Source organism: Metopolophium dirhodum, chromosome 9 (genome assembly GCF_019925205.1).
Source record: "Metopolophium dirhodum isolate CAU chromosome 9, ASM1992520v1, whole genome shotgun sequence".
Classification (NCBI taxonomy): domain Eukaryota; kingdom Metazoa; phylum Arthropoda; class Insecta; order Hemiptera; family Aphididae; genus Metopolophium; species Metopolophium dirhodum.
In genome coordinates this window covers 17,999,497-18,017,725 of record NC_083568.1, presented here as the reverse complement: position 1 = coordinate 18,017,725, position 18,229 = coordinate 17,999,497, and the positions used below count along the sequence as shown (strand labels likewise).

General features: G+C 28.7%; 1 protein-coding gene across 1 annotated transcript in view; it reads right to left on the bottom strand.

The window, feature by feature from the left end:
* Positions 1-18,229, bottom strand: part of LOC132952621 (uncharacterized) — an 80,190-nt gene that overhangs the window by 8,810 nt on the left and 53,151 nt on the right. Inside the window, exon 4 of the mRNA XM_061024955.1 lies at positions 10,395-10,530. Within this exon, the coding sequence (XP_060880938.1) occupies positions 10,395-10,530 (136 nt within the window). The remainder of the gene's footprint in view (positions 1-10,394; positions 10,531-18,229) is intronic.

Here is an 18,229-nt window from a genome sequence, read left to right as displayed (position 1 = left end):
TTAAATAACCTGAATGAATCATTTACTCGCAGGGCTTCCGGCCCGTGAAATTAATTAATAAATAGACAATTAATGATTTAGGTTGGGTGGGTCACAGATACTACATAATATTGTAGCACAAGACACGATATTACGACCGCACAAAAACTACGAATGGGACGAATTATTAAACAGCCAATGTCGTTTGTCTGTAGAATAGTATACGCAAGTTGTTATACACCCACAGACTACAACAGTTATAACGATCATTTGTATGAAATAATAATAACTTTATCTCAGTGGGTCGCATAATAAAGTGTTCAAAATTCCGTGCGAATAACATTAATTACTCGTTTTCCTGCGATTGATCTAAATGCGTAGGCACTACTTAGCTACTGACGACTTTCGATACATTTTTTAAGTCGCTAAGTAAAACAATACAAAAGTTTTCGATTGATGGCTGTTCCGCGAAACTGATTAAATGGCACATAAATCTCTCGTCACGCCTTTTTTAGCGCAATAATGCTTGTATATTTAGGGAGGCCTTTTTGGGAGTTAAAAGAGAGAATGTACTATAGGAAACTCATTAATCTATATGGAATTTTCACTTTTCCATCAGTTAAACGGATTCAAAACAATATATGTAAATGTTTCGATTTTCAAAGTCTGCAAAATAAAATATAATTCATCACGTTTATTGTTTGAGTTTGTTTGGTTCGTATATTAGTATAAGAATTTATCACACGCTGTTCAACAATATCTAAACTTAAATTTTTTTTTTTTAGATACCTTCAGTAAGATCATACCCACTTTGTAGATATTATTATGGGTATGATTTTTTATTTTTATTTTTTTAAGAAATATGCAATATATACATTAATAAGCACAATAAGTATAATATGTGAGAAAGGGAATAAAAATAACATTATTGAGGTTGCGTGAATGGAATGGGTTTGAAAAAATAATTAATATTTTTTCACTTTATGAACGCATAGATTGAAAATGGAACTTATTTTATTTATTATTCTAATAGGTAGAAATATTATTGTTTGTATCAAAATTACAAACTGTCAATATTTTAAATCGATGACATTGCCGAAATTACAAAAAAAAAAAATGGTATGTCAATAGAAAATATTATATAGGTAAGAGCTTAACTCAGAATTATTTTCTATAATATGATCAGACCCCATATTATATATATTTCTATTAGATTAAAAAATAAAATATATTTCAAACTTATAACATTACCTAGCATACCGGATAACCAGCTTATTAAGTTAACAAGGAAAAAGCATTTATTTTCTATCCTAATGTCTAATTCATCGAACAATTTGACCGTTTATACAAAAATATATATAAATAATGTCCGCGAGCATAAATATTTCAGTGATAATTCAATTCATCGAAGTGAATTACATATTAAGTAGGTAATACAAATTAAAGTCTAAATTATTATTTATTTATTATTGAATTATCTGGTTGTACTCTTGAAAAATATAATATATAAATGTTATATTCTATATTCTGAAAAATAAATACTCATCAAAATGTTTATAAATATATTTTAATTATCATGGGTAGCACAATCAGATGCCGAAGTAAGGGCCCCAACTCATTTGCATTCTGCAACAGACAGCAAACGCGCTATACATTTTAATAATAAAACATGATATCGCAGTTATGTACTTGTTTTATTAAAAACATAATTTAATTAATACATTTTAAATCACAATCTAATTATTTAGTTATATTACCACCTATTAATGTTTTATATTGATTATTATAAACACGCGTTTAATTCGTTTTCTTCTTCACACCGTACAATAGAAATACTAATAATGTAATGTAGAAAATTGGTGTTGTTGATTCGAATAAAATATAACATTTTGGTGTAAAATTCTTTTAAAATCTTTAAATATTGCTACACTCGTTATTGATCTGGAGATGTTTTGTAGAGCTTAAGCAGATAATCCGATAAGTGTATTAGAGTAAATATTTATAAATGCCATGCAAATGGTTTATGGTTATCTCAATTAAAATCGAGTACCTACTGGGTTTAACAGTGATATATAATATTATAGCTATATTATATGTTCGCATGTGAGCCACCCTACAAAAATAAAATATAAATACCCCCCTCCCCTCAGTCACAAGTCATCTATTGATAAAACTTTTATTGAACACGGTCCAACGGTCCAGTAGTATTTGAGTACCCATATGGAGGGCAAACAAACAAACATTAATTTATATATATATATATATTATAGCTTAATATTATATTGGTATACCTCTATGTAATAAGTGACTTTTATCACTATGTAACTATACATAAACTATAACAACTAATTTGAAAAACACCGTCATCGTGTACGAAAGAATCAATTTTATTTGTCAATTGTATATATTGTTTGAGCTGAAATCGAAAATGTATTAAATATCTTTAAAATATAAACGTACTTCTTGCAAACAATTTTTTTTCTTTCGAACCACAATAGAAGATGTATTGTATTTATTCAAACATTTAAAACACAAACAAATAAAATATTTGTATTAGCTGAATATAATATATACATGTTCAAATAACTCGGAAAGCATATTAATATATTGTCAAAAACTATTGTCATTTTATGAGATTTCAATCACAGATGACCTTTCTATTATATTATATAGTAGATCATACTATATGAATAAGGCAATAACTTCGTAGTAATGTGGACTATATGAATAAGGCAATAACTTCGTAGTAATGTAGTATGAAATCGAAGAAAGATTGTCGAAGAAACTACGCAGAGTGGAAGTGTATTATCGTTTATTGACTTTTTCTAATTCTCTTCTTATTTCGGATTCGGATTCAGTTGATTCAGCAGATAACAAAGAATCTATTGGTCTTGCAAAAGAGTGCGTTTTTGTTTAACTATATTTTTGTTTTTTTTTTGTAAACCCATTACTTGTCTAATCGAATGGTTTAATTGTTTCTCACGATATTTATCGATTAGAAATTGGTCACAGATGGTCCATTAAAATGGTCATTTTTTAAATTTCCCAGTAAATTCAGAAAACACTTTAAACAATACACTACCATACAACAGAAAATCAACAATATTAAAGTCTTATTGAATGAAATCATCATTGTCGTTCATGAAAATATTATATTTTGTACTATTACAATTTACAATTACTATGAGATTCTTATTAAATGTTAATAAAATAAAATGTTGATCAACAATTTTGTATACCTAAATCGGGCTATATTAAGGTTAGTGATAGAGACAATTCTGAATATCACGTGTATTATTAAAATTTTAGATAATAGAAGTAAAAAATTATAAATTATACACATTTTGACTGAAAATTTCAACTGAAAAATAAACCACAACATATTTAAATCTATCGTTTAAGCACAAACATTTAAAAATTGATCGAATACTGCATATTTGCGTCTACAATATACTATAGTTGAACAATGGTTGAGAATTTACATTTTCTTAAGTAACAATTGTATTTAATTATGTATAAATTAACTAAAATTAAATTCTTTAAATCAAGTATAATAGGTATATATTTATAATTTTTATTTTTTCACTATCTCGCAACACTAAAGATTAACTTTGAGATGAATTGCAGGGTTGTATAATTAAATAAAAACATTTGAAGAAAAGTTCCACGTCACAATTATTCACAAAACTTGGTACGAAAATTTGTTAATGTGTACGTATAAGTAACATACTAATATTTAGACAAACTCAGAAGTAGTGAGTAAGTGAGTTGGTATTTCTTACAGACAGTAAACTATTTTGTTCTACAAATGTTTATCTTGGTTTTATAGGCAGTGTCAATGAACAAATTTAAAACATTTAAAGAAAACTTTTTCATATTAATACCTACATTTCAAAAGAAGAAAACGATCGATATAATTAAAGCCAAAAATAATAGATGTACCATCGTGAGTAGATTTTTAAGTTTTAAAATTTAGTAGTTGAATATAAAAGGACGTTGAAGATTTTAATTATCGTGTACAAATAATAATGTTACTTTAAATGTGCCTGAAGTTTACAAGAGCGGTAATCACTATTTAATTACAAGTGATATTTTTTCATGAAACTATATTGAAATTCCACTGTGAATTGTTTAACTGTAATAACAACTGGAAAATGTATTTCGTTATATAATTTACGGTTGTAAGTAGGCAAGTACGAGAAATTCGAAAAATGTTTATATTTTTTTTCTGACGGAGTACCCTACTTATTATTTTTACGGTCAGTGGATAAGTAATAATACGTTATTGTAATTCACATTATTTTTATTTCAGTAAAATATTAAAGAAAAAAAATGATGGTAAAGAAAAGAATTTTTTGGTATAAAGCTTAATTTTAAACACTTGTTTTCGCTCTAATAACCCCATGAACATAATGGCCCTCAATAAACCTTAAAATGCCTTGTTGAATAAGCTACTTTTAAATTAGTTTCCTTGTTACAAGATGTATTAGAAATGTCTATTGAAATTGGATTTCTTCGTCAAAATAACATTTGAACAAATAAGAGTAAAACTCAAAATCTATGACGATGAACCTCTATGATATTTGAGTATTTATGGAATTCGTCTGATTCATAACTATAAAATATATAATATTATGGTATTTAAATTGAGGGTTGACTTGCAAAGCTACTGTGAAAGGAGTGTAGGGGCAGTCTTCGGACTTATCTAGATAAATTTATCGAGATGAATATCTAGATAATTATTTGTTCATCTTTTATCTTATCTAGATAAATAGTTACAAGGTATCTAAACGTTCATCTTAGATAATTTTTTTACTCATCTAAATGAATTCATCTAGATACATTTTTTATTGATAAAAATCGCGAAATTGTACAAACGCATTTAAATATTTATACAGGTTCTCAAACCATGTTTATGGCTTATAAATAATGTTATTATTTTTATTTATATCATCGTTATTATTATTATGTTCCTAGTGCCCAACTGAAATATATCTAAATTTAAAACCCATTTAAAAAAAAATTGTAACTTTTTTTTATCTAGATAAAAAAGTATTTATCTTTATCTTTATCTAGATAAAAAACTACTTATCTAATCCGAACACTGTGTAGGGGTGAGGTAAACCGCAATAACTGCAGTAGGTTACGATTGAGCATTAAATTATTTTTGAGACGTTGCCACATCTATCACTTTGTGAACGTGATTGCCGTTCCCCAGAAAGCAGATTGGAAAATATTTTAGATTTACAGAGTCTCTGAAGAGCGGAACGAATGCCAACCATTCCAAGCACTTATTTACACGAAATGCATTTCTGTCATCCCTGTTACCTACCCACCCCCCAAGAGTGTTTAGATTTTCATGGAAATTCAGATGGCTATATTTGATTTGTAGAGTAGTAAAACGGTGGCACCGTGTAGCAACTATTCCTACAGAAATAAGTATCTACCTATATACTAATATTAACTCTAATATTAACTCTTTCTAATAATAACATATAGCACAGCATTTTCGATATTTTGGCTAAAAAATTCGGTCGATCGTGTCAAAATGGTTTCTAACACACGATCGAGCTCTGACAAATTAACTGTATTAACTAATATAAAAAAAATAACTATTTATGCTATATTATATGACATGACTGATAATGATATCTATATAGTATATTATACAATATATTATATTAGCTTCGTTTAGTTATTATTTATTTATTCGCATGGCAGCTTCGTCAAAGTATAATAATTGGATTATTGATTATCTTATCAATTTATGAATTGTACAAATAAATGCAAAATATTATATTAGACACGACGACACGAAAGAGTAGCGTGCTTAGCGGGCAGGCTTTCGATTGAGATATACGCCCTATATGTCTTTGAATTTTAAATAACTAAACTATAATTATGAATAATACATTAATACGAGAGGTATGATTGATAGGAAATAATTGTTTTGTAACAAGACATAACTCACAAGAGTCGATTGAATTTAAATTCATACTTATTATAATTCGATATTATTTTATCAGGATTGACGTGCTTCGTAATTAGGATTATATCCCTTTGTAGTCTCGTAGATTTTTTTTGTCTTAAATTAAATTGTATATATTTATATTATTATTTATTAAACAGTCTTGTAAGAAATACCAAGTGTATTTTAATATTGTAATACATGTGTTTTCAAAATCATTTATTAATGTTTTAAATATTATTTTCATAGTGAAATAATCATTTCGCTTAAAAGTTAAAAGTAAAAAGTTTAAAACTTTTTTAATGAAACTCTTTATGTTTTACATTGGATTTTTAATGAAACTTTAAAAATTATAATGTATTTTTTTTTTAATTTGAATATCTTTTAAAGAACAATTATGTTTGATATTGACTTTACAAGCGTTATGATATCTCTATTGTTTTAGATTATCTGTTGATGAATTTCAAAAGGCACAGATGTTTAAGGAGTTAATAACTTTATAAGTAGAAAATGGAGGTATGTTCAAGTACTTAAAATAGAGTTTTTTGTTGTAATTGTAATTAGTAATTTCATTTTTGAAATTAACTGGTTAGCTTGTCGCTGCAAATAAATAAATAGAATGGGTTTTCCTTCTTACATAAAAGGTAAAATAGTTTTTTATGTAAGTATTATTTGATTCTAAACAATATTTGTCAGGAATATACAGAAGGGTAAAAAAATATCATCCTTACTCCTATTAATAGGATGGAATTTTACTCTACAATACATTTACGCCCAGCACAGAATAATAAAATGTATTTGCTTAACGTATCACTAAAAAATTTAAGTTATATAACTACTCGTTTTGGTAAAGGAATACAATTAATAATTGATGAACCAGATAAACATGAAAATATTTTTGAAAATGTACATATAACTTACTGTTGAATGCTAGCATCAATTTTGTAACATTGTTATATAATTTGTATGTTCCTGTGAATATGTCAAATTTGAGTTACGGCGTAGAGCAAAGCCTACGTACTTTTATTTCTGTTAAACAATAATTTAAACTATGGTTGTCATTTTCCATTTAAAATGAATTACGATTTTCATCCATACCAAAAATACCATTCATACATTTTTACGTTAATTTTTATACTGAACAAATTTAATTACTCTTATTTTTGACACTTTTGGCAACGGGATACATTAGGTAAATTAAAATTAACGTTAACAATTGAAAAACATTAATTATTAACATTAAATGATAAAACATAAATATATATTAATAAAAGGCAAACTATGTGTGTGTGTGTGTGTGTGTGTGTGTGTAAGCTATCCACAACCAAGTCTATATAGCACTCGTGGTTTTGAAATTTGGTTCATAAGTCATCCTATATCCGAGGATGTGCACCTCGAAGCAAAATTTTTAAATTTTACATATATGTAAATCCCTCAAACAGGGATTTGTTGGCTCACGAAAAACGAATATTTGTTTGTTTAGGGTTGCCATTGGTTACTGAAAATGTAATTGTTATTATAATAATTGGATTTAACTTTATAGACGGGGCCAACAGCAGTCACACACGACATTTCATCTTAGACTGCAGTATGGATAGGAAAATAAATCGTAAAATGATATGGTTGGTATAAAATAGCATAATATGGTATAATATGGTAACCAATTCACGCTGAATTATACACATTATATAGGCAGCCTTTTGCGGTGCTGTAATGATTTAGTTGAGACACCGTTTGGTAAGCGATTTTATACGCGAATAAATTGAGGTTTTATCGTCGAAATATTTACACATTTGCGCATAAATTCAATAATTTTATATACACGTGGTGAAAACGGCAGTATAAACCATAGGACTATCTACCGTAGGGTCGACTTGACCTGCAGACCATCTGGTAAACTCGACAGTTAATATAATACCGGGGTTTAAAGACTGTTTCGGGATAAATTTTGCACCACCACCGTACGGAAATAATAATTATGCGTAGGCTTCGCCTATAATATTGAAAAAATATTAAGAACGATAATTTATCATGATGGTTTTACACTTTCATCGACGATCTTGACGATTATGTCGAATCGTTATACTGGAATTGGCTCAGAGGCTCCATATTATTATGGGTTTATATTATATATATATATATATATATATATATTGTACACTTTATTGTCGGGGCGTGCCGATAATTTTATTTTATGGTCGATTTGAAACTCGACTACCTACCTATTTGAACTTTCCTATTATTATATTACATAATATATAAACATATTTAAAAAAAATTATACTCAACATATTTTTAAATTATATTGTTTAGTTATTTAAAATAACTGTTAAGGTCATCATATATTGACCTGACAAAGATAATACTACGGCTTAGAGATTTCTGGAATACATTTTGCACTACTATAGTACGATAATAATAACCCACAGGCTTAAAAACATAATTAGAACAATTTTGCCAATCATTTATAATCGTTTCAATTTTATTGGCGACGGTCGTCCTCAATATAATATTAATTGAACTACCAACGTACAAAATAATATAATTATTTTTTGAAAAAATGGTGAGCCCCTTTTTTATTATTTTGAAAAATTATTATACTTTACATGTTTTAAAAAATGAATAATTTACATTTACCAAGCAACTGACCAGTTGTTAACAACAAATTTATATTTGTGAGTTGCAAATTTGCAAGTATGTATTTAGTACGATGTATCTCGTTTGAAATTGAGATAAAAACCATCACCGAATACTATTATACTGCTACTTGCGGTTATAGTACTAATAATCTACATGTAAGGATAAGGACTAAGCATTTGCGCCAAAACTACTACTTATATAACGGTCTAAACTAGACCAGTATACATTGAATATTTGTGCACCAGTTCAACGATGTATTTATAATGCATTTTTATCGTTATAGTAAACCAAACACGTAGATACGGACATGCCCCGCAATAACGTAGGTAATACTATTCTGGTCCCGAGAGGTATTTACCAAATAAAAACTTTATGTCCGTTTATTTCCTTTTGTCGCTTTGAAAATAATAAATAATATTGTATCGTCCTCTTGGCCATGAAACGCAGAGACGGTTCCGGACGGCGGACACTTAAACTGCAGTCTCGTGATATGCACCAGAGACGTTATATATACCTGTCTATATACAAGTTCTGGGTAGTGTCTTCATATACAAGAAAATTTTATTTTTTAACCGAATTGGTTCAATATTATATTGTTTTATATGAACGTTGATAATAAAATTAAATATTATTTATAAAATAGGTACCTATATATTTTAATTTAAAAACATTTTTATGTATAGTTAGACACCATTAAAAAAACATTAGTCGATACCACTAATTGAATATTATAAATTATAATATATGCATTCGTATACATTTTATTATGAAGGTGAGGGAGCGTAAAACATTTTGATATTATGATTAAATATTGAGTAGCATTTATGTGTTATATAAATCATTTATCTTACAGCTAGTATTATGTAATATTATAATATAAAATATTCAAAGAATAGAAATGAGCTGTGAGTGGTGACACTGGAGTGCTGGAATACTGTTATCACGTCCCCGGACATATCATTATATAGATAATAAAATGCAACACTTTAAGGCCGTGAATAAAAGATACCTAGCCACTGTACACGTAAATCGTTTAAACTCGATGGCGGAGATACCGATTGACGATCGCCATTAAAATATACTCACTCTGTATGCGCATTATTCGTGCGTATTATCATAGATGGGTAATCCGGACGATCAATCTTGTTCCGTCCCGGTACAAATACGTTGGCATACACCCACACACCCATAATAATATGTCATATATATATATTAGGTAGGTATATGTATAATAATATTTAGTGTCACGAGGTACAAGCGTGCGCTCATATTATTATTGTGTACAGGTATACGGCGAGACAACAATAATACACAATATCATATATTAGATTGTTGCTCGCGAATATTAATAATATGATATAGACCATTATTATTATAGTCGCGACGAGTACATTCATGACGAGCGGTGCGTGTTTAGGGGGGGGGGGGGATAGGGATGATGCGACTATTACGCGTGCGGTGTACATTTATTCCATATAATATATTATATCGTATCTATGAGCAATATTCATATATATAAACTGTACAGCAGCTCGTGGACCGCTACCGGAAGGGCGCGGAAGATTAGTCGGTGTTAAGCGACATCTGCTGCTTCCGTCGTATAATAACAATACTACCGCGGCACGCGATGACAATTTAATATATTATAATATGCTATATGTGCATATAATATAGTACCGGTTTATACCTAGGCGGTTAATAGTCATTTTATATTATATGATGGCCATCGCAGGTCAGGAGACTATACTATATTATATTACATATAATAGAGGACCAATATAATAATATTATAGTATATACGGCTTACCAACACAGGTTCAGCACCTTGGCGTCCTCTGACTGGTTGCCGCTCATCTCGTCGCGGACCAGAGACATGAACTGTGCGGTGCACGAGTCCCAGTCCGAGTTGATCGCCCGGTAACAGTCCGTATACTTCAAGTAGTCTGCAAAACGTTAAACAGTATAAATCGAATTTCGTTGTGGTCGTGAATTAAAATAATATTAAAAAATGACAGATGTGTACTGTGATGACACATAACTTATTTTTTTTTAAACGAAATCAACTTTTCAACTGTAAATTATTGAGAAGTTAATTTTTTTCGAATACATTGATTTTTCTAAATCAAAATTCGAACACGTAGTTTCTGAGTCGTCATACTTATTAAGATGTTAATGCTGCATGGGTGCTTTATGCTGCATGGGTGCTTTATGCTGCATGGGAGCCAAGGATTGTGAAAGCGTACGGCTAACATGTAGTGATGAAACCAAAAAAAAAAATAAAAATATGTCTATGTTACGGAAATAATGACCGTTAAACGGAAAATAACATTATTCACAGGTCATTAACGGTATTGACCAAATACAAATACACAGGTAATTATCGTTTTAAACCAGATATTCACGCCATTGACCAAATACATAGGTAATAATCGATAGAAATTGAAAATATTTACGTGCGTATAGTTGCCCCCCCCCTATGAAGTGAAGCACAACAATTTTAAAAAGTTCTACTGACGATAATTAATTCCAACAAGTTGGGGAATGCTCCAATAATGCCCATTAAACCGAGATCGAAATTTGTACTGAGAAAATTCAAAACCAAAAAGTTGTGACGTTGGTGTACAGTTTTAAGAGAATATACTTACTTTAAAAAAAATACAAGCTAATGCCTACTAGTTTGAATTTCGATGTAAAAATTTAAAAATGTTCAATGAAGTAATCCGGTTAACAATTTACAGGAAAAATGTTGATTCTGAATTGAAAATAATAAATTGGTATCACTGTCCACCACAGGACACTCCATAAATGGTATACAAAATCTAAGTATTTGAAAATATGACCCTTAACTCTTAAGTATATTTAAAAGTTCCAAAAATCAGAATTTGAATACATTTATTATAAAAGGAAAAATTGGGGTGGACATAATAATATATTATACTTGGTGAATCAACTTGTATAATTTACATATAATATTCAGCGTTTGGATCGCGCGAGGCAGTTCCTAAATCAGAGTTATAATATGTATTATGATAAAGATGAGGCGTGTGTTTAGTAAATTTAACGTTATGAAAAAAATAATTTAATATTTCCTCGAATTTCCTGAGATATTGACAGCTGATTCATGAGATAACCATCCCGTGTCATGTCATATTATATCATACGATGAAAAATATTTCCAGTGAAATGAAATATTTTAAGGCTGTGCCATTGCTATATTATAAATAACATTATCTTTTCAGTACTTTCAATGTCGTCACAAAATTGGTTTCGAGATAATAATCATTTGACTTTGCTATGCACATCGCAAATATGAGTGGCGTGCAAAGTTTGATAAAAAAAAACTTAACAACCGTGGGTTTTGATTTCGCTGTACGACTAATGTTTGTTTCCAAAGTTTGTCGACAGTTAAAATCTAAAACGCAAGAATACACAAGAGGGAGTGGAAAAAAGTCTCCCACCAAATCGAACGAAAACGGATTTACCTGCGAGAATCGAGCTGGGGACGTATTTATATTTTCTGCGGTACGGTCGGTGTGTATATTATGTTTTTTTTTTGTATATACCGAATAAGTTCGCTATCGTTTGTACCTATGTGTCTCTGTGTGTGTGTATATATATGTATAACACTTATATAAAATTTACATATATAGATAAATGTATGTATATACGCGAACAAATATATACAATACCCATTGGTTTGAAGCGGGACATTGTCAGATTTCTTTACTATTTTTTTTTTTTTTTTTGATTTTCCTCTCTTTGTAAACACGCACGCGAAAAAGTTGAAGTGTTTCTCCGTTGCTGTTGTCTTAAACGCAAACGTAATTTATAAGGAAATAGATTTCGGGTGGGTACCTACTTAAAATAATCCACACATAATGTATATACACGTATACAGTATTATTATGTATCGACGTACCATTTTATACAGAAAGCACTCTGCAGTAGGCACCTACCTAGTACCTAATAATATAGCACCTAAAGGTGCAGTTCGACGACCGTCGTAATAATATATTGGGTATTTATTATTTTTTTACATAAATCCCCGATCAATCCTTTGATCTCATTGCTTACTATCTATAGAGTGATTTATTGTACCTAGCTTATTAGATATATGTTATGAAATACGAGTAACTCGGCTACAAAGTCTTACAGTCTCGTGAAATGCTAATGGCTTAAAAATCACATACATCATTAACTCGAAACAGTACACGTCTTATTAAATATAATAAACGTATTGAATACTACAACTCCTAGACAAACCTTATCACCAAAATATCAAATAATATAACGTACATAGTTTTATAATATTATTGATTATTTATTTTATATTTCATAATCCTGATATTAGTATTTAATACTATAATTTATATATATTTATTGTACTTTTGTAAAATATGGATAATCCACGTGAAAAATTTGAAAGTGTCAGTTCCATGTCTGATCATGAGTCGTGCTTTTGTACACAACCCTCTTAAAACCAATTTGGGCTTATGGATTTCAGTTGTGGTGGAACACAAAAAAATGAAATATAAATAAAATTCAATTTTGTCAAAACAACGCTTTTGGAAAACTAAATATAAAGCCCCTCCCAACGTATCAAACTTAACATTACACACGAATCCAAAATTGAAAACCGTAATTGAAGAAACCAAATGTAACTGTAATAGATCACATGATCGTTTATCATCTCATCCAAATCCACAAATTCAAAACTTATCATCTTTTATCAGTTCTTGGTAATCCGCGTAGACTTCTGAAGCGTAAATCATGTCGTAATTTCCTACTATAATAACTAATAAGCACGTCATAAATGGCTTCTTTCGTCACTTTAATGAGTTTTTTCCTGTCGCGCATTTTATTCACGTATCACGTAGAAATGCTTATTGTGTCAATTTGACATACACTTTACAGTTATATACATAACAGAGAATTGAGATATAACAAAAAAGATGTTTATACATTATTCACCATTTGCTCCATTTAACATAAATACACTCATTATTTCAAAAACTATTAACGTTGTTGAAAATATTCTAATATTTATATTTTATAATAGTCATAATATTATCAGTCGTTAAAAACAACTATTTTACTATTCTTTACTTTTCTTAATGACAATATGCATTTTTAATTCCTAATTCCAAAACAGAATACTTTTGGTACATTTTGATGTATAATAATGGAATTTAGGACGAGTAGTTTATGAGTTATTTAAAGTTCGGATGAGAAGAGTGGAGTGGTACACAGTGGTTCCCCTCAAAATGTTAGTCCACTACTCCACTTATCTAAAACTTTAAATACCTATACTTATAATTAATGAACTACTTTAATTTTTATAGATAAAAATACTCCGTATAATATGTTCTGTTTCAGAATATGAAATTAAAAATGTATGTCGTCATTCAAGACTAAAAACCTAAACAAATTATGACGATAAAAATGAATATAATTTTTTTCCAAAAATGTTGTGTTGGAATGACTTAAAACTATAAACTTGTAAGAAAATTTTAAAAAATTTTTTATTTTCTGAAATGATGATTGCCTTACGGCAAATGGATCCCCCGTAAAAACACTAACTTTGACTGTATCTTGGTGTCCTCTGAAATCCACCCTGCCAAACCAAGACGTGCCCCACAATTACCAAGTAACTAGTTTAAATGTTATTTTAGTTTGAGTAAATTTTACTATAGTTGATTTTAAATGTCTCAAATAATATGGTTTTAATTATAAAAAATGCTTTCAACTTTCAAAGTGGGCACTAGGTACATAATGTGTTTTTTGTTTCAAACAATGTCTTAAACGATTATTTATGTAAGCCCTGCTGTTACACTATGATGGAAACATATTAGTTATGCATATACCATGACTTAAAATTATTAATTGTCCACAAAGCTATTTCTCGGACGACGTTTTTCCAATAAAAATGTTAACTTGTTATAAGCACGGGTTTTGTAAATACATTTAATAAATTAAACAACTTTTAAGACAGAGTCGTTCAATTCATAGTTTGAAAATTAAAATTATGTTCAGATTAACCTGCAGCGTTTTCGTTTGTATGAAAAAAAGAAGTTAATTATTAGTCTTATAAATTATACACGAACCAGTCTGATTACGTATATTTTAAAGATGTATTGGTGCGTAATCTTATTGGCTGCTACCATATTGATGATTAATACTAAACCAACCAAATATCGGCAGAGTATAATATTATCATAGTCCCCTACCATACGTCTAACTGGGTATACTTCTCGTTTAACTTATTTCCACACAAACCTTTATTGTATTTTATAATATTTAAATCAATATTAAATCATCAATACAAAAATTGGAACTAAGAATATTTATAGTGTTCCGATAAGAATTATTTACGAGTGCAATTTTACAAATTTAATATACTTAATTATCTCATACACAAAACAAAAATAAATTTTAATACAAAAAACTAAGAAGTAACAAAATTACCGTCGTAAAAATTTAACACATTGAAGTGATTAAAATATTTAAGGTCCATTAAATTAAATCACTATGCATGGTATTAGAGATATTTTATGCATATATAGTTAAAATATTTAGTTACCTAATTTTAATCTTGTATTTAATCTTTTTAAACCAAACATTTCATGTCTTATAAAAATAATAAAATATATAAAATTAATAATATAATAATATTTTAATACCAATGTAGTTGTGGAACTATTATAAAAGCAGAAATAATTTTAAACTTAATTTTTAACGTAAATATGTTTTGGGGCTGGGTACAGATATTTTTATTTTCTAATAGATTTTGCGTAACGATTTGTTTATCGCCATAGCGAATAAAATGTAAAAACTACCTAATTGTAAAACCACCCATAGGCGAAAATCGCAGGGGGGCTAAGCCTCCTTGCCCTTCCAAATATCCTAATAACCTTCCCAAAAATATACAGTTTTTTAGTTATGCATTATCGAAGCCCCTCCTCCTCACCACTCACGTCGATGTTAAAAATGTTAGCCCTGCAAAATGGATTGCGCCTATGCCTAATTCCCTCTAGACTTATATAGGTACACTTAATGGTTACTATTATTAATACATATTTATGATTCATACATCTTCTTCGAAATGGATAATATCGAGTAACCGTTACACGTTTATGTCACACGATCACCATACTTTTTTTAAAAATGTTTTCTTATCAACCGCACCATTTTAATATAAATAGACAGCAACAATTAGACTAACAAAAGTTTTTTTAGAACCATGGTTTTATTTTCTAACTGAGATGGTTATTCAGGTGTCCATTGCAGTATCATTATTAATTGTTTTACACAATTTACTGGAAAATTAAAATGAAAAATGCCAGGAATGAACTCATTAGAGTACCGCTTGTGTCGAATTTTCAATCTAAGTAGGAAGGCTATACCTATGAAACTTTTGTTGTAGGTATTCTTGCTCAAAAAAATGTTCACTGGCATCACTAAAAAAGCTTATTTCTAAAATGTGTCATTACAAAACCAATATAGTTTGAGGACGTTATACTATGTTTCTTATTTTTATTTTCGTATACAATCGTTCAACATAGCAAAAACGCATTGACGCAGATCGATCATCAATGGTTGTGAAGGGATTTCTTACCTGGTATAGGTAAACCTATTATAAAAATGAATGAAAGTAATATTAGTTTCAAAGGCATCGAATAGCCATTTTTTTTTATTATTATTACTTTATTGAATAAAATAACACGCCTAATAATAATTTAATTTTAGGAATGAAAGGATCTTCATTCCGGTTGCCTATTTCAGACTGCCATAACTTTTTTCATAAATGATTATTTTGAAAACTGTTTACACGAGATTGCACTGAAAATGTCGTCTTTCATTACCTAATTCACTTAATAGTAATAGCTAGGTGTTTCGTTGTAAAACCACTTCAGATAATAATTTTATTCATGCGATGGATTAACGTGGCCATGTATTTCCTGTATGTTTCTTGTTTATTCGAGTGAATAACAGAATATCTATCTATTTAAATATAACAACCATTTATGTGACGTCATTTTAAGACTAGAATACAAAATGATTTGGTTATATATTATGTACTTATTGTAATAAATTATATTGTTCTGTCATAAAAGTTTGTTAAGTATTATATTCAAAACAAGAGAAATGTTAATATTAAGGTTCGATGGGATTGCATATTTTGTAATACTGTAATGCATTTAAGGATTTGCAAAAACCGTAATATCATAATAACAATAATATTATTATTCATTGGAATTCGGAATTACAACATTGAAAAATAAAAACTGTATAAACTTCAAAAATATAGTTATAAATTATTTAATTTCGTCATTCATTAGAAATATAGAGTGTTGTATAAAATTATAGTATTTCTAAGTTCTAATAATCGCTATAATAGAAGTAGGTTATAAAATGTAAGCTTTGGACGATTTAATAAATTAGAACGGTATTGCAATATTTTTCCGGTTTCTCTATAATACTGAACGCAAAGATTTTTTTTTCCAATTCAGGTATTATCTATGAGATAATGTATAATAATATGTTGGCTTGACTAAATTGTTGGTTATATTTCAGAGGTAGAAAACAATGGAAATACCTAACTTATTCCTGGACCCGTAAACAATCAATTTTTAAAATAATAATTATACTAGTGTGAATATATTCCAGAATATATATTTTATTACAAATATATAACGAGAAAAGTTTAAACTATCAAAAACTTGATATTTATGTTGTTATTTAACATTCTAAGTACATAGGTAAGTACATATTTGTTGTTTATACTTTATACCGTTTATTAAAGCACACAATATTATGTAATTTAAATTAATTTATTGTTTTTATGTGTACGCTTACAAACTGTATATAGTTATTTTGGCATTTCTCAAATAGAAAATATATTCCAGCAATTAATAATAATAATATATACGAGACCAGTATTTACAAAACTTTGATCGGAGTTAATAGCGTGTAACCGGCCGGTATATTGTAAATCGGTCATAAATCCACACGATTTGTCTGACAATTCTGTCAGCCTGTTTATCAATAGAGAAAACAGCCATAATATATTATGTTTTAATTATTACAAACCGTATAAGCGTCATTAATTAACTATATATATATATATATTTATTGAATTTATTAAAAAGTTCGGCCATATAAAATTTAATTTCAATTTTAGCCAATTACCTAAATAAATATATTACAGAAGTACTCTTTGACTGTTTAGGGTAAAAATATAGCGTAAATGACTACCTACCGATGGTTGAAAAAAATTTAATTGGTCACCGTTGGGATTTTAGACTTTTGACTTTCGTCGATATTATTATTAAAACATTGTTTAATATTATGTGTTCGGTGTAGATAATATTATTTACTTATTATACCTTTAATTGTGCTCACAAGTTTATTTATTTATTATGATTTGTATTATTTTAAAACTTGTGAAGTACTCAGAAGCGAAGGTTAAATCATATTTATTTATTATATAAATAAATACATATTATAAATTATCACTATATCTACTTACGACCTTCGATACAACCCACTCGACTATATATAGATTCAGCCATATAGGTACCTATATTATTTGTTTAGTAATAATTAATATGGGTACAAAACTTTGACCATTTTACACTTTTA